We start from the raw sequence: 18,596 nt of genomic DNA, 5'->3' as shown, positions 1-18,596 counted from the left end.
TATTTCTACAACACTTTCACATAGGAGGTATTTAAAAAAACAAAGCTAATATTTTTCATGAGTTCCCGGGCTTATAAATTCACAATGTTAAAGTTTCATCGGTTTCATCTTAGATGAGACTTGCCTTTAAATACATGTGTGTTTTCTATAGAAGTTATCTATATGTCTTCAAAAACCCAACTGGTCTAGAAAAATGACTCTTTGAGACAGTCATGTTTCTTTTGTTATTAAAAAAAAAGACAAAACAGCAATAAACATTTTAGCTCTTTAATGAGCAAAGATCATGTCTCTTAGCATTGGACTAATAGTCATTATCCAGATTATCTTTATTTCACGCAATGACCAGTGACATGGCCAAGATGTACAAAGTTGTTTCCATCAAGTAGTATACAATTTTTTTTTTGTATAATAAGCTTTCATTCTTGAAAAAGAGTAACTGAAAAGAAAGGTTTCTGTTACTGCAGTTAGTTTGTCAGAGAAAGTTCTTTGCATTATCTTACAAACTATCAAAATTGCTAGTCATCTGAAAAAATGTAAAAAAAAATCACATAACTTTAGTCTAATAGAAATATAGTACAGGTAAGAGAGAAAGTATTTATCAGGATGTGCTCTTTAAGTCCATCTCAATTTTTTTTAATATAAATGTACATCTGATTACATATACAAACATTTGGAAAGGTCTGTGATATACTGTTACTGGTAAACAACAGGGGGATGAAGAGTTTCCTGTGGTCTTAGAGTATTCATTTAAAATCACACATACGTGTAAGACTAAAATCCTCCAGGTGTTGACTCTCCTTCTAGGTTCTGTATCTATGTTGTACTCTACTGAGATTGGGTGAGTAAATTCCAGTGAATGAGCCTTAGTGAGAAAGATAAGTGATATGAGGAGGGATATAACTGTATATTGAATTCTTATTAGTAAACATTTTGTCATGCAACATGAGTAAATCAATTAACTGAGAACAGTAATCAGAGTGGTAATTTGGGGCATCCTCATATCATAGAAGACTGTTGCAAGTAACTCTTTGGACACACTTCACCTTACCAAAAGGAACAAAATACAGAATAACAAAAACCACAGCAAATTATAGATCCTGTAACACATGTCCAATTAGGGTTGTATTTCTATAAATTATTTAGATTGGGATGAAAAGAACATTAAAAACACAGGAATTTCTTTTTTCCTGGGATTCGTATCAGCGAGTATTCACCACTATGCCTATAGTTTCTTCAAATACCTTTAATAACTAATTCTTCCTATTATCAGAACTACTGTGAATTATTTACTCCTAATTACTTTTGCCCCTTAAAATCTTCTTTAGGTTCTGCCAATTGATAGAGGAAGCTTCTATTAAAGACTCCAATGGGATGAGAAGAATTTTAATTACAGCTTAATCAGCAGCACAGCCACCAAGCATATAAATTATCATGCACATCGTGCTAAAAATATCCAGTTTCCTTTATCCCCACAACTTTATACTGACAGCACTTATGTGATAATGTTGTACCTGCCAGTCTTTAAACTTCTTTGTTTTACTGGCAAATTTCAGCATGAGCCTCCGCTAAGGCCATTAACAGCATTGGTGCTTTGTGTACTTATCCAAATATGTAAATATGGTCTACACAATAAAACGCCTCCAAATAAAAACTGGTGAAAATTATCTGACATTCCATTGGTGTGTCCCTTGTGCATATTCATGGTTGTTTTTTTTTTTATTTTTATGTTTTATATTTCAGACATAGTTCTTTCCTGTTTGGTGTTCCACATGCCTAATTCCATTATGTAACATAAATCTTCAAAAAATTATTTCTTGAATGTGAATGAAAAAGTATCATTCAGAACAATTGCTTCAAGCAATTGAAATTCATTTTTAAAGTTGATTTGTGTATATATGTACAATTTATTTTTTTTCAAAACCCCCAAAGTTCTTGATATGTATATTCACATAATATTCCTCCTTATTTAAATAGTAAGAGTCTTGTAGGTTGAAAGCCAAGGAATCTTCAGTAATCTTTTACTGCAATCCATCAAAAAAATAGAGTTTGTTTCTCTTATCTGGCTATACCCTGGTTGTTGAATGTGAATGGGGGTGGGGATGGGGATGGGGCAGAGTATTGTTCTGTCCTCCGGTAAATGTATTGAATGTGTGTAAGGGTTGAATCCCTGGTATAGTGTTGGGAATCATTGTAATGGTGTTGGGTGTCATTAAGGGAACATCATCAGGTGACCTCCTCATAGCTAGTGTGTAATCTGGGGGGCAGGCGGTCCGAAGAACCACCTCATGTGGATGGATGGACTCACATTCATGATCCAAATCAGTGTGCTTCATTTGGAGGGACATGATCTCCTCTTCTTGTGCGTGGGTCAGATCGTTGGTAGTAGTGCGCTGAGGGCTGCATCTCCTGTGAACATCATGTCTCCTCTTATCCTTTTTGTAGTACAGGGCTGCAAAGGCAAGGATGTTCAGAAACAGCAGTGATGCTCCAACCGCAATAGTGACGCTCAGCTCTGTGGAGTAGTCCCTTTGATCCACTGAAAATGGACTTGGTTGTTGTTTGGGATCATCTTGCTTGGCAGTGGGAAATGCTGATGTGACAGGTACAGAATTCTTTCTCGTAGGTCTGAAAGTGATGTCAGTTGATGGCACTTTAGTTGTTGTCGAGGTATACTGAGAAATGTCATTGAGATTATGCAGATGAGGTACCAGCTCCAACCAGAGGTTCACTTTATTGGCTCTGTAATGTTCTTTAACTCTTGGTTTTAATCCAATATGGAGATAAAGTTGATCTTTCTGGGAATATCTGGTCCATGCTACTTCTTCGAAGCGGTTGGGTTTGGTATGGATGAATTTCGTGTCTTGAGGGACTGGTTGATTTGGGTCACTAGGAAAGAAAAAAGCACTATGAGAATAAAATTGTTTTATTCTTTTTCTTAGCCAAAAGAGTACTAGTTTAACATTGAATTGGAGAGGTAAATTAGCAGGTTAGCAAGGCCTTAGACTGTGTTTTTTTTTTTTTTTAAAGATTTTATTTATTTATTTGACAGAGAGAGATCACAAGTAGACGGAGAGGCAGGTAGAGAGAGAGAGAGAGAGGGAAGCAGGCTCCCTGCTGAGCAGAGAGCCCGATGCGGGACTCGATCCCAGGACCCTGAGATCATGACCTGAGCCGAAGGCAGCGGCTTAAACCACTGAGCCACCCAGGCGCCCTAGACTGTGTTTTAATAACAACTGGGTCAACTTAGAAACACGGATCCTATTGCAGGCAGCTTAGGTGGATGATAATGTAATGAGAGTAAGCCTCACATTCTTATTCTCTTTGCCCATTTAAACATGGGCTACTATCTACCCAAAGATATAAAAATTCATATGCATATGCATTGTCTCCTAGGCAAACTAACAAGGACAGAATGGGATTGAGGAAAAGACTTGAGTTTTGGAATTGGCTTATGAGGTTTTAAGTCCTAATAGTGCAACATACAAGACATATGAATATCTATTTGAAGCTAGCCTCTTATCACCTCAGTTGCTTATTTGCAAAATTGATTAACAATACCTGACCTGTCCGTCTAACAAAGAAGGTAGAAGGATCAGAGGGCAAACAATACTATAAGTTGGGAAGCACTATAAAATATTCATCACTACTAAATAATAATAACAAGTCTTGTGTAATAAAAAACACAAAATAAGTTTAATTACTGAGTAATGCAACAGGTATCAAGGCTTTCTTAGTAAACTTCTAAAAAATAAGAACTAATAAAGCAATGATTTCTGAAATAGCACTATATAGAATTTTGAATAAAGAAACCTAATACTTTATTGACATAAATTTATTAAATGAAATCACTTGGACACAAAATGTGTATTATTTTTAAATGCTTACAAGGATATTTTTATTAAATTATAGAAAACTTTATTCCTGGTACATACCCAGTTTTGGCAAAATTTGTCCAGTATGTCATTACAACTGCACTCAGCATCACATCATTTTTGGAGAAATTGCAAGGAAATAACTCTGTAGGTCCAATCATGGGGATTCCTAGTACGTAGGGAACCTCATCTCCATGAGCTGCATCAGCCCAAGCTGGAACTTGATCTGTTTGGCAATGATGGTAAAAGGCATAGAAATATGTAGGTGAACCGAAGTTTGAGTGAAGATCTGCTGTAGCCACAGCTGGTGCCACCCACTGATGGTCTGTAAACAAAGCCAATAATGTCTTCCTTCTGGTTTCAGGGTTATGACGGTCAGCCCAGTCAGTATACATGAATTTAATAGTTTCTCTTAAAACATCTTTGCCTTCAGGATATCCATATAAATTATCAACAAAATTGGAAACAGCAAAGTCAAAATCACTAGCTGATATACCATCATCACTATCTACTATATTTTCAACAAATTTCAACCCTTCTCCTTGGTTAACTCCTAACATTATATCATAGTTGAGAAACTCTCCTTGCTCCATCAATATCTGAGGGTCATCTGGTATTACATCACCATCAATCACAGGTCCAAAGGCTATGTGGTATCGTGCTGGTTGAATATCTTGGTCAACAAGTTCTTTGTAAGGCTTCTTCTGTAGGCATTCCACTAACTCTACTGTATCTGAAACATTGCAACCAACTTTTGTGGCCAACATTCTAGCGTATTTTGCAGGTTGGAAACTAACAGCCCAGCTGGAAAGCGCTGTTCCACTCTGAGCTATAGCTCGTTGGAAAAGTCCTATGGGAAAAAAACAAACAAACAAAGAATTTGAGATGACTTTTGAATAATGTTGTGGCAAAACAGCAACATCTGATATTTTAGATGTGTATATAAAAACCCATATACAACTCAAGAAACAGGAAGATAGAGACATTTTTGCTTAAGAGAAGGTACATAAAGTCATCCCCAGGGTATAAGGAGTCAGAGAGGTAGACTAAGTCTTGTGCTTTGAGTGGCAACTGCTTTAGGGATCAAGAGGTCTAAATCGTTTGGTGTCTCAGAGAGGCAATAAGCAAGGAGAGAGGGAGAATGTGTAAATATTAGTGGTAAGAAGTCCCAAATATTTTTTTTCAATCCACATGTAAACACTCATGTTATTATAAAAGTCAACCAGATGGGCTCTCTCCCCCTTAACTCCTCATTAGACTTTATATTGTTTTTTGAGAATATTTCTTCCAACTTGGCTGTACACATCTTCCTTCAAAATGGCTCTGTATGTTTGTTTTATTCAGATTTATTTTAAAAAAGGATTGTTGGGAGCTTACACAACTACTGGGGCTGGGGATTTGCTAATACCCTGGGGATGGCCCTGAAGGCACACAAAACAGAATATCACTTTAGACATACTCTTTCCAGCTCTTCATGTCAGACATAGTATGCTGAATATTCATCTTTCGGAAGAAGATATAACACTTGAAGTGTTTTCACTAGGTTAAAGAAAAAACCATCAGCAGAAAGATTCAGTGGGGGTGATTTAACTTTTTCCACTGTTGAATGTGCACTGCTATATTTTATCATAAAAGATGAAAAACACATGGTCCACTGCTTTTAACTTAATTGCATTTAAGAATTATAAATCATGGTCCCATATGCAGTTTGATAAGAGCTGCATGCCATTCAAATTTACAAATGTACTTTATCTACCTATTAAGGTATTTTCAAATAAAATTCTTGTTTTAAAAACATAATTTACCTATTTTCTTTAAAAAATTATATTTATTATCAATTTCCAAATATAGCTTTGTAGTTCAGTTATTTAAACACATGCTCAATTATTCATATGTGTTAATGAGATAAGAGTTCTTTTCACAAAGGTACTAAAGCAGTATCTGAACTAGAAGCAAGGTTTTAGATTTTTCTCCAAACATATATATTTATTCAAAATGTCTATAATATGCTCCTAGATAATTCTAAAAATATTCAAAAAGTCAAACAGTACCAATTTAAATTTGTTTTGGTTTCTGACATCTTTATGAACATATTTTTAGTTTGCCAGAGCAAAGTATGCTAGAGCGAATGATATAAATACAGACAATTTCTAAAAATTACATAGGCTATGTGTTTGTTAACATTTGCTCAGAGAAATATTTTACTAATTCAAAACTTTTCAACTAAGGTAAACCTGGTGATTATTTCCCATTTCAGGGGCTCAATGATATTAACTAAATATACCCAAAAAATTTTAGGAAAAATTTACATCATATTAAATAAAGTCTGAAATGTGCCATCTAGAGAGTATTGGAAAAATCATATATTTTATCATTTGTGAAAATGCTTATTATGTATATATAATCCATGGTGGACTCCTGATATAAACAGTCCTAAGCATTGCTGTAGCTCTGGGGTTTTGTAGACTTTAAATCTATGTCTGCACCGGAGACAGAATTAGCCTGACGATTTTAAGATGTCTCCGGGGCATCTTCTGGTAGAAAAAAAAAATCAAGCAGCCTTTTTGTGGAGATAGGCTTAAGACTAAGCCAAATGTAAGTCCATTTTTCTGGCCCCACAAGGACAGTTTTCCTTGAAGAGTGTGATGGAATATTATATTTTTAAATGTTGGCATAGCCACTGGCCACTGTTTACCAAATCATCAATTGATGAATAGAGGTGCTAGCCAATGAACTAATTAGCTTATCTCTTTATCAGTTGCTAGTTTTAGATTAGTTGACTGGCTTTGGTGCCCATTTTTGCTCTCTATCTAGAAAAACTTTTAGATTAAATAGGAAGAGATAACATTTGAGATCTAGTGACCCTATGAAGTCTGAACAGATTGTCTAATGTTAACTATATAAAGACTGGCATTAGCACAGTCCTCAGGTAGAACAATCTAATCTCTTCAATGAAAAAAAACCTAAACAACAAATTTTGTTTTTTCAAAATAAGCCACTTAATTACAGACCAAGATCTCTATACAATTGGAAATGTTCTCATAGGTTTCATTTTGTCATCTCAAATCAGAGCTCTACTAACATAAATGAGATGTTATATAAACTATATCTATAAATTAAGTCTATGATAATATATGATTCTCCAAATATATACACTCATTTAATGATAGGCTGTTCTTCGGAAATAACACATCAGTGTATTTTTGATACTGAAAACAAATATTCTATGTCTGATGCTCACATCATAAAATTCAGTCTTACAAATCAAGATGCTTCATGAATTATACTTGACAGCATATACTTCCTTCATATATATAAAATGACAATAAAAAAGCAGAACACACAAAATCGTCTATGTTAATGTATATTCTTCATCTTCCTATCTGTTATGTATAATGGAGATAAAGTATTTGCTTTTACAGATTTTTCCAACAACCACTTCTGTTCTGGTGGATATTTCAAGTTAATAATGGGATTAGAATGAGTGACTTAAACTCATGGTAAAATGGGAATCCATAAAAAAACCAACGTGATGAGCCTTGGACAGGCACTTTGGAAAAAGGGTGTCAAGGCCAGAAAATGGAGACAAAAAAAAAAAATATTTCATGGGTTTATGCAGCTTAGTCCTCCATGCTGCTTTAAAGCCAAGCTTTGGGTGGGTGGGAGGTGGAATAAACATTCTTGAAGTTGAAAACAGAAAAATCACAGATTCAAACCTAATTTTCCTTTTAAGGAAAAGCTCTACTAGTGACCTTGATGCTTTGACAATTTTGGATCATGCATGCAAAATAATCAAACATCCATTCTGTACTTAGGTAACAAATGAAAATCTTGTTTCCAGACAAACCAGTTTATCACTGCTTCCTTATCTTCTTACCAGTAAAGGGTTTTACATCTATTGTCTTGAAAATAGATTATAAACAATCTTTGCATTTAAAAAGAACCTGTCTTTGATTTTTGATTACTGAATAAACAGAGATGACAACTGTGAACATCTTTGATTTTCCCCAAAATTACCCTTTGAGAGGAAAGAAAAGTAACTGTAATGCTAACTGTTCTGAAGTGTGCTTGAAAGGGCATCCTTACCAAGCTCCACGGGAGACAAAGAAAAGAGTTTGACAAAAATTGAAACATGCATAGAAAAGCTGAAGAAACAAAATTTTAAACAGTTATTGAGCTCAACCTAACACTCAGTTTGAACAGAGAGATATATACAGAGCATCACATACTACTGATGGTGGTGGCATGCAGACACCAAAATTGTCAAAATTTGCAACCTGCATAATACCTTTGGTTGAATTGCTCCAACGGTTACCTTCAGAATAATGGGATAAAGTCAGGAGATTGACACATGAACCCCCAGCGCCAGATCCAAAAACAGTGATTCTTAAGGGGTCACCACCAAAGAATCCAATGTTCTCACTAGTCCATCTTAAAGCCTGTATGAGATCAAGGAGTCCATAGTTTCCTTTTGCAGCCTGATCCCCTGTGCTCAAGAAACCTGGAAGATCAAAATGAAAAGATACCTTAGAACACCTTTTTGAGTTGACATGAATCAAACAGACATTCAATTTAAATACAGTTGAAGCCTGTATTCATCAAGGTGAGTAGAGTCCAAGTTCTTTAGTAAAAACTTATTTCCCACCAGAACAAAAGAATATACTTTAGGAAGAAGAGTAGACACTGAAGTCTGAAAAATGACATTTACCTTCCCCAGGTTACCCAGGTAACAGGTAACAGGGGAAGAAAGGACTCTTGAAGATAAAGAGAATAAAAACATTCTGAAAAACCTCAGGGGAGACGTTCTACCAGCCAAATTACTTAGAGACATTTGGGATAGTACCATAGGGCATATGAGAATGTGCTTTTGCATAAAACACTGTGTCAGTCCACCAGTCGCTCATGGTCTAACATGGCTGGAATTTAAGGAATGTGTTGCAAAGTGGCAGGGTGTGAGGGTGAAGAGCAGGGGTATTTTTCTAACATTTGTGCATAAAATTATATGCAACTCTTTGCATGTAGATGTATATGTGCATTTTTATCAAAGATGGCCCATGCTTAAGAAAGAGTCACTGTGTTTGAGGTAATTTGGGGCCACATTTTGGAATACCTTAAATGCTAAACTAAGCAAATTGGTTTAATTAGAAAACAACATAAAATAATTAGAGATTTTTGAAAGATTCAGACTCATATATCTAGAATGCTTAAAGCTGTGCTTTACAGTAAATCTGAAAATCAGGAGGCATATATGCTGCATAAGAAAAAGAAAGGAAGTAGAGGAAAGGTTACAAGGATCTGACAGAGTGGCAAAGAGAAAAAAGGATAAAAAATAAAATCCTATAACTGAGAACTGAGTTTCTTATACATAGAAGTTGTTTTAGAAGAGGAGTCGAAGATATTATTTTAATAATACTTTAAGTATATTCATTCATTTAACTGACTTAATAGCTTTTATAATGTTCATTATAACTTATAAAAAAATCTACTCTCTAATATATTTCCACATTTGGTATAAATGCGAAAGTATAAAGTAATTCATAAAAATTCCATTTTATTGGCTATTCACATATTGTGTAGAAAATATTTAGAGATATACTACATATGAAGTGATTTTATTCAGGGATGTAATTTCCAATCCACCGAGTTTATAGAACTAATTTTTTTTAAAGATTTTATTTATTTATTTGACAGATAGAGATCACAAGTAGTCAGAGAGGCAGGCACAGAGAGAGAGGAGGATGCAGGCTCCCTGCTGAGCAGAGATCCCGATGCGGGGCTCGATCCCAGGACCCTGGGACCATGACCCAAACTGAAGGCAGAGGCTTTAACCCACTGAGCCACCCAGGTGCCCCAGAACTAATTTTTTTTTTTTTTTTGAATTAGAGATATTCTCTTACTGCAGACCCATTATAGAAACTCAATATAAAAAAAAGTAAAAATTATTTTGTTCAATTTGAAATATACCTTTATTTATTGAATATAGTTATTTTATAACTAAACCAAGAAGTCAGTTATATTTGTGATAATAGTATCTATCAGCTGAATAAATCAATCTATACCCAAAGTGAATATAGGGGCAAGAAATTCTTTAGAGGGCACCTGGGTGGCTCAGTTGGGTAAGCGACTGCTTTCGGCTCAGGTCATGATCCTTGAGTCCCGAGATGGAGTCCTACATTGGGCTCCCTGCTCAGCAGGGAGTCTGTTTCTCCCTCTGACCCTCCCTGTTCTCATGTTCTCTCTGTCTCATTCTCTCTCTCTCTCCCAAATAAATGAATAAAAGCTTAAAAAAAAAAAGAAATTCTTTAGGGTCATTGTAGAAAGCAATAGATGAAGACGAATCATGAATAATTTTGCAAAAAAAAACTAAAATGAAGATGATTAGTCATTCTTTTCTACAAGACCAAAAATTCTATAAAACAAAACCAGAATCTCTAGTCCAGCATGTGTGTGTGTGTGTGTGTGTGTGTGTGTGTGTGTGTGTGTATGACACCAGAAATAAATCATCCTTGAGACGGAGGTTGACTTAATTTTAACACAGAATATCCAAATAAATACATCTTCCTGGTCATACTCATTGCTTTTATTTTTCTTTATTAATCCACATAACAATTTAAGGAAATCTTTGTGGTATCTTCTTACAAAGAAGCACTTTCAGGAGCAACTAGGGTGGCTTTGTCAGTTAGGCAGCTGATTTTTTATTTTGGCTCAGGTCATGATCTCACGGTCCTGAGAGTAAGCCCCTTGTCAGGCTTCTCACTGAATGTGGAGTCTGCTTGAGATTCTCTCTCCCCCTCCTCTTCTGACCCTTCCCCTCTCCCTGTTCATGTGCCCATTCTCTTTCAGAGAAAAAAATAAGCACTTTCAAACACTCAATAGTCATATAAATGAGAGCCTATTAAAATACAAAACAAAAACATGGCAAAGAACTCTTTTAACTTTATTTGTTGTTAAGTGAATTTTGGTATAAGACAGAACCATTGGTTTAAATTCCTGAAGAGATCCATTATAAATGTTTTGATCTATAAACATAGACTGATAACATGAACTTTGAAAACAACATTATGGGAGGATTACCGTATGTTAGATAGAAAGGACTCTTGAAGGATAAAGGAGGTATAAGTGTGTGTGTGTGTGTGAAAGAGAGAGAGAGAGAGAGAGTGAATGTGAGAATGAGAGCACACTCCAGTTTATTATCTAGATTTCTATATCACAAATACATTCAGATGAAATTTGATTTCTGAATATAGCTAATGCTACTAGTTTGCACTAACTCCAGGATTTGTATTTAATTCCTCTTGAAATATTATTGAATAATTCCAGTAATATTAAATGAATCTTTATATACATACAAAATTGACTTACCAATAAAATAATCATAATTCAATATCTAGCATGTGGAGAACCATGGTCATAAGATGATTATCTCTACATTAACTAAAAAAAAATCCCCTCTATAATTCCAGTTTTAGTGGCATCATTTAAAACACTCTGGTAGATTGGTCAAATAATTTTGTGTTTATATAGCAAACTTGTAAAAGCATGTCAATTGCCTGAAAGGCAACATCCACTTTTTATATAATTTAAAGAAATCTTGTAGCATCTTCAAGAAAAAAAAAATTTGAACAAAATTAATTCGATTCAAAGTTGCACTGTTAAGTCATAGCATGAAAAATGGAGTAAATCATCAGGTAAAAGATTGTGTCCTAAGTAGACTTGGAGTGTCCAAGCTACTCTGTCAAACTTCATTTTTACCTCTCACTCCTGAATTTCCTTCACTATTGATTTTTATTTCATGTGTATGCTGTAGCTTATCTATCTATATCATCTATCTATCTCTCTAGCTATTACCTATCTATGTGTGTTCCAACTAAAAGCAAGTGATCATTAGCATGAGTACAGAGAGCCACTATGGGTTTTCGATTAGAAAAAATCATAGGTATTTGCTGTCTTTATTAAGGCCAGCCAACCAATCAAATCTACCTTTTAAGACCCGAGAAAGTAATACTACATGCTTGTATGAATTCTTTGATTTCTGATGTTATAGTCAAACAAAACTTTGTGGTTCAGCCAAGGGTGAAAAATGAATGTTGAGTAGATCACTGCCTCGAAAGACACAGTTTGCTAATTACCCGAGGGATGTGCGTGGCAGTGTTCGTTATACCTTGCTCCCCAGTGAAGTGTCATTTAAAGTTCTCTTTAAACTCGATGTAGCAGCTGTGTCCTTAACAGTAGAATTATTTCAGACCACTCTAGCTGGAACTTTACATTGGACTGTCCAACTGCAGTCCAGGCATGGCAGAACCGAATTTTACAAAGATCCTAAAGTGTTGCTTACTATCATGATTAGTTTGGAGACGATTTTTCCCTTAATACTACTTAAGTCATTCCTTATGGTCACTCATTTATCAGCCTCTCCCAGCCTTCAGTTGTAAGCTCCTAGAATGTATGACTAATTGATGTCCTGACACAATGACACGTTATTTTTGTAAGACAGAATAATAATGATTACATGATCTTCTCTTTTGGGGAGAGATAGCAACAGAATTTTCCAGAAAATAATATTCAACTGTCTAATTTACTTGACTCACGAGTATAAAACCTTGAAAAAATATTATTCTGGAACTCAAGGTAAACTTTCAAAATTCATAATTACAAGTATGCCAAGAATTATTTCAAGTGGCTCATGTATACACTATAATTCTCATCTGACTGTGTTCAAATAGAATTTATTTAAATATCATTCTTCCCACCTAAAAATTTGTCCATTAAAAAACATCTCCAAACATTGTTTTTCCTACATAGACTACTAGTTCTACTGATCTGATTAAATTTACTGAGCAGGTTTGGCATCAATGTGATGTTTACCTCATCTGGCGAGTAGGATTACTTTCAGGTGTTAGTGAGAAACCAAGCAACTGAACATGGGTCCACAAGCCCTTGGAGTGGAAAAATCAGAACAAGCATACAATAAATGGGCAAGGGGAAAATAAATAAAAACAGATAATCACTGTAACCAGGTACTGGGTTGGGCTGCTGATGTCCACCAAATTCAGATGGGCAGACCTGAAGGAATATAAGAGAAGCTAAGTTAAGTTGTCCAGCAGCAACCCAGCAGCCGATGGGTTGACTCAATCTATATTCACGTCTCTTACAGAGTAACCACATAGGCAACATATTTAGAATGTAAAACAAAAGGAGAGCAAGGTGCTTCTTGGTCGAAAAAAAGATTGAAACATATTCAGGGGGGAAACTGAGACTAGGAAAAACGCAGACTGTTTACATTCGAGATGACATCTAGAATATCAGAAATTGAAGATGTCAGTGACTCTACACTGCAGGTCTGCTTCCTTTTTAGGTGGAGGAGGGAAAATTTGAATGTCTATGCTTATAGTGTTTAATATCTGAAAGTGTTCATATATATGCGTGTGTATGTGTATATATATATATATAATAAAATATATAAAGCTATATATCATATCTATACATATATATACACATATATATATATTTTTTTAAAGAGTACCCTTAATGAAGGCAGGCATTTACATGTGTTCATGCTATAAAGAAGTAGAAAAGATATCTGTGTTTATCAATGCTGTTGCCTGGATACAGATGGATGTGGTTGGTCTTTGAGTTGAACTGATAAGAACTTCAAAACAGAGCCCATAGTGAGCATCAAAGAGTGATAGTGAGATATTCTTCTAGGGACCGAGGACTATAGATCAGAAAAATAACTCATTAAGGATTTTGCATCTCAAACATAAACAAACAAAAAAAGCCAACATGGGATCAATGTCTCAAATCCTCCCAACTAAAAATCCAATTGAAAATCCCATGTGCTAACTCACCCTATCTTCTTAGCTGCCGAATCTTAGCTCTGTTTCTATTTCCTGCCTTCCACTGACTTATTGTAGGTCTTCCTCTTTTCTTCTTAGACTCATGAAATCCTTCTAATTAGTCGCTCAACCTCCAAACTTCCAGCAAACAAGCCTACCTTCTATTTTGTCACCAGAATCACTTTTGAAAGATATTGTGTTATAATGGTGGACACAGTTACACAGTTATAGCAAAATAACACCCCTATGTTAACACATATTGGACAGTTTCCCTTCATTTCCCTTTGAGTCAAGATTGTTTAAAATACAATGGTTTAAAATTTCTCAAATTAGACAATCTGGAGTCTGTGTAGGGAAAAGGAACACACATAATATCATTTAATTACTAATCACCTCAAGCTAACTTCCTTGCTAATATGTTCTCTTGAGAGCTATTGTCTAATTCTTCTTAGAAACAACAAAGGATAAAGTCAAAATAATTTCCTTTTTGTATGTATCGTCTGGGAAAAAAACTTGCACCGAAATGGTTGATATCTTAATATCATATAACTTGGCAGTATTTCCAAAATTTTATATTTTCACATATTTATCTATTGATAATCTATCTATCATCTATCTCTCTATTTATTTATTGTGAGATAATTTGCATTTTAATGGCTCATTTTTGGGAAAAGGAAACTGAATTACTGGCCAAGTCTCCTGATTGCTGACAGCTGGACACCCGGAAGGTAAAGGTGACTGCTAACAGATGCTTGGAAAGAAGACACCTGTAGATGCCTCTCTATTTTTCAATCCCCAAATGTCCCATATTTTTGCCATCTCCAAGGTAAACAGGTGAGACTGATCCTTCTGTATCATAGCCAATTCTGACATTTGTGATTCCATCCCCCACAGATAGTAATGGAGAAAAAAGGCCCTGGTTTGCTTAGCTCTGAATTGTGTACACTATTCCAATTTCAAGAATGGCCCAACATACTCGGGAAAAAATAACACCCAGCCCCAGATCCCACACCATTACCACTATTCTTCACCCCAACCTGAGGCTGTTAAGGTACACAGCCCTTAGTCTACATGCCAAGAAATGCTTACGCAATGTTCCCTGAATTTGGCTATTGTGTACTTCCTGTCTATTTGAATCTGGACAACAGAACTGGTATCAAAACTGATAAAATTCCTGCACTTTTTGAATAACTGCTCTCACAGAGAAATGAAAAAGGAGACCTCTCCCTTCTAAAAGAGCTACTGAGAGGAAAGAAATCACACTGTTAATTTGCAATTGTTCTGATTATGCAGGAATGTGTCTAATGATTTAAAAGAATAATTTGCTTCAAAGCATGACATTCATGGAGCCACAATGGCTATGTATAAGAAAATCTTCAGCAACTATACAGTTCAGAACTACATAGCTTCAGGAGCAGTAAGGACTATAAAAATATTGCAAATATTTGTCTAATGCATATTCTCTCTTACGTGCTCCTGTTTTAATGTGTGTATATGTATTTTGTAATTTATCATTTGTATTTATGATGTGCTCCTTTTCTTTATTTTCTCTGGACTCCACCTCTCCCAAATGGCCATTCTGGACTTGTTTTCTCAATGAAGGCAGGCATTAACACGTTACAATTCTGTTACAACATGGAGATCAACTATTAAACTTTCCAAGTGAAAGAGGTCTATGTCTTTCTTTGATGACAGCAATGAGGTAGGAATTTAAGACCCTCTCAGCAGCCGATCTGTTTGGAAAATGCTTTTGGGTAGTAGCAGCCTTAAAGAGAGAAAATGGGGCTATACTAGGTAGGGCCCTCCCAAAGGAAGAAGAGGACACACCGACAAGCAAACTGGCCCACAATATTGGCCCAGATTATTGGCCTAGGACACAAAGTTTGAGAGCCATTTGAGAGTCTCTCAATAGTGTTATGAAAAGAGCACCAAAGTTGGTAGGACAGCTTGGTGTACAAGCAAGTTACTATGTGAGCACTTCAGGTTCCTAACAGACAATATTAATAGTAGCACCTACCCTACAGAGTTATCATTATTAAAAGATAATGTCTTGGGGCGCCTGGGTGGTTCAGTCAGTTAAGCATCTGTCTTCGGCTCAGGTAATGATCTCAGGGTCCTGGATCAAGTCCCGCATTGGACTCTCCACTCAGCGGGGAATCTGCTTCCCCCTCTGCTCGCTGCCCCTCCTGCTTGTGCTCTCTCTCTCTTTCTCTCTCTCTGACAAATAAAAAAAAAAAAGATAATGTGTTCGTACACAGGAGGGCTTAATATATGTTAGGTTAAACTGCTTTGGTTTTAATCAACTGAATTCGACATTTTCCTTATCATCACTTATTTCATGAAAAAAATTCTTCCATCTTTCTTGAAAAAATATGAATGTCAAAAGAATTTTAAAAAATTTCAATTACAAAGAAGTTAAATGTATGCATATAGACAATAAGGTCAAATTTACCACAGAGGTTTTATTTTATTTTTATTTATTTTTATTTCATTAACTGTTTATTACTATTAAATTTTTTTTATTTTTTTAACATTTATTTATTTGAGAGAGAGAGAGAACAGGGGAGGGGGCAGAGAGAAAGAAAGGGAGAGAGTCTTAAGCAGACTCCATGCTGAGCATATTGATCATGGGGCACGGAGCCCCACATGGGACTCATCTCAAGACCCTGAGACCACAACCTGAGCTGAAACCAAGAGTTGGATATCTGATTGTGCCACCCAGGAGCCCCTTATTTTTATCTGTTATTATTTTTTATTATTTTGAGAGAGAGAGAGCAAGTTGGGGGAGAGGGACAAAGAGAAAGGGAGAAAGAGAATTTTAAGCAGGCTCCATGTCCAGTGTGGAGCCCAACATGGGCCTAGACCTCACAACCGTAAGTCCTGAGCCAAAATCAAGAGCCACCCAGGTATCCCAATTTTATTTTTTATTTTACTGAAGTATAATTGACATAAAATTTGATATTAGTTTCAGGTGTACAATGTAGTGATTCAACTTTCGTATACATTATAAAATGATCAATCCAGTAAATCTAGTTATCACTCATCACTATGTAAAGTTAATACAATATTATTGTCTATATTCCCCATGCAATACATTACACTCAGGTATAACTTATTTATCTCATAACTGCAAGTTTGTACTTGATCCCCTTCACCCATTTTGTCCAGCCCACAAACCCCCTTCTCTCTGGCAACAACCAGTCTGTTCTCTGTCCCAGAGGTTTTGAAATTGTTGAGCAGGCTATAGTTTGCAAGACAATTGAAAATATGTATGTTTCCCTCTAAACTTTAATCAGGTATGAGGATATTTGTTATGAAATAAACACATTTAGTGAATCCTATTAAGTGTAGAAAGCATATTTGTATTCATTGTACATAGTTTCTTAGACTTCAACTCGAACATTTAATTGGGTTGTATTGTAATGAGAATAGTTTTATAAGCCAAAATACTGTGACAATGATTAAATAGAAGACATTGTGTCTTGATTTGCTGATCACTCACTATTTTAGAATAGTTAGCAAAATTGCTTAAACATATTAGTAGTACATTTTTTAAGATGCAAAAAAAAAAAATAGCAGAAAAAAAGATGAGTGATATATGAATAATTTTGACTATTGTAGGCAGCAGTAGTCAACTGCACAAAGCTGAGACCTGGGTGGGAAGAAGGGTTTTGTTGGGATGTTGTGTTCCCAATCCCACACTAGCTGCCCCTGAGAATGACACAGTTAAAAAAAAAAAAAGTGGAAGGGTGGGAGATAAAGTCTGGATAATGAATAAACTTAACTAATTAACTTAAGACAACTAATTTCATATGAATATTGACAAAACAAGATTGTTTTATGTATTTTATTTCAATCATAGTAGGATTTTTTGAGAAGATAAATATTATCTTAAGGTATGACTAGAAAAATTTGATAGTCATTAAATGCTACTTTCATTATATTCTTCTCTATTAAAAGCTAACCTGCCCGATTCAGTGATTTTAAAACTTTGTTTTTGAAAACTTTCAAAATTACCAAAACATTTCAAAAATAGTACAAACATTTACCAGGTACCTCTCACCCAGATTTCCCACATACTAACATCTTCCTTTCTTTTTCTCCCTTCCTTCTCACTTCCTTTCTTTCTCCATTCCTCCCTTCATCCTTCCCTCCCTCCCTTTCCTCGTTCCCATTCCCTTCCTTCCTCCCTCCCTCCCTTCCTTCCTACCTTCCTTCTCACTCCCTTCTTCCCTTCCTTCCTTCCTTCCTTCCTTCTACTAGCTCTCACTCCACATCCCCCATCAAATCTGGAATCACATGTTGAATTTAGTTTCCTATTTAAAGTCCTTAATTTTGAACAGTTCATTGGTCTTTCTTTGTTTTTCTTGACCTTGATATTTTTCAAAGAATAAAAGTCAGTTATTATGTAGTATGTCCCACAATTAAGATTTGTTTGATGTTTCTTCATGATTGCATTTCCTCAGATTATGAATTTTTGACAGAAGGACCATAGAAGTAATGTGTTTATCTTAGTTCATCAAAACAACAGGCACACAATGTTGATTTGTCTCATGACCACTTGGTTAAGGTGGTAATTTTCCACATTTCCCCACTATTAAGTTACTACTTTTTCCCTTTGCAGTTAATAAATATAAGATAGGCAGATTATGTTGATACTATGTAAATATCCTGTTTCCTGTCACAGGGTCATCGCTAATTCTGGCATCTGCTTATGATTATCTTAAACAAATATTAATTTTATCATTTATCTTATTATTAGTTGGAATTGGCGGTAAAAAAAAGATTTCCCTTCTCCCCAGTTTGTATTCATTCATTTATTCGTATCATCAGGGACTCAGGATTTTAAATTTTATTCTAGGAGTTACAATCTTTTCCTTTCATTTAT

General features: G+C 35.3%; 1 protein-coding gene across 9 annotated transcripts in view; it reads right to left on the bottom strand.

The window, feature by feature from the left end:
* Nucleotides 1-308: 308 nt before the first annotated feature.
* NLGN1 (neuroligin 1) overlaps nucleotides 309-18,596 on the bottom strand; it is an 836,848-nt gene continuing 818,560 nt past the window's right edge. For 6 of the 9 annotated variants that reach the window (XM_047730685.1, XM_047730703.1, XM_047730693.1 and 3 more), the window contains 3 exons: nucleotides 8,161-8,373; nucleotides 3,933-4,722; nucleotides 309-2,886 (listed from right to left, as the gene is read on the bottom strand). In XM_047730685.1, coding sequence (XP_047586641.1) covers nucleotides 2,064-2,886; nucleotides 3,933-4,722; nucleotides 8,161-8,373 — 1,826 coding nt within the window. In that variant the 3' untranslated portion in view covers nucleotides 309-2,063. The remainder of the gene's footprint in view (nucleotides 2,887-3,932; nucleotides 4,723-8,160; nucleotides 8,374-18,596) is intronic. The other 3 variants (XM_047730709.1, XM_047730724.1, XM_047730737.1) reach the window with 1 other exon arrangement.

The sequence above is a fragment of the Lutra lutra genome, chromosome 1 (genome assembly GCF_902655055.1).
Source record: "Lutra lutra chromosome 1, mLutLut1.2, whole genome shotgun sequence".
NCBI classification, from domain to species: Eukaryota; Metazoa; Chordata; class Mammalia; order Carnivora; family Mustelidae; genus Lutra; species Lutra lutra.
This window is presented reverse-complemented; position numbering and strand designations above follow the sequence as displayed.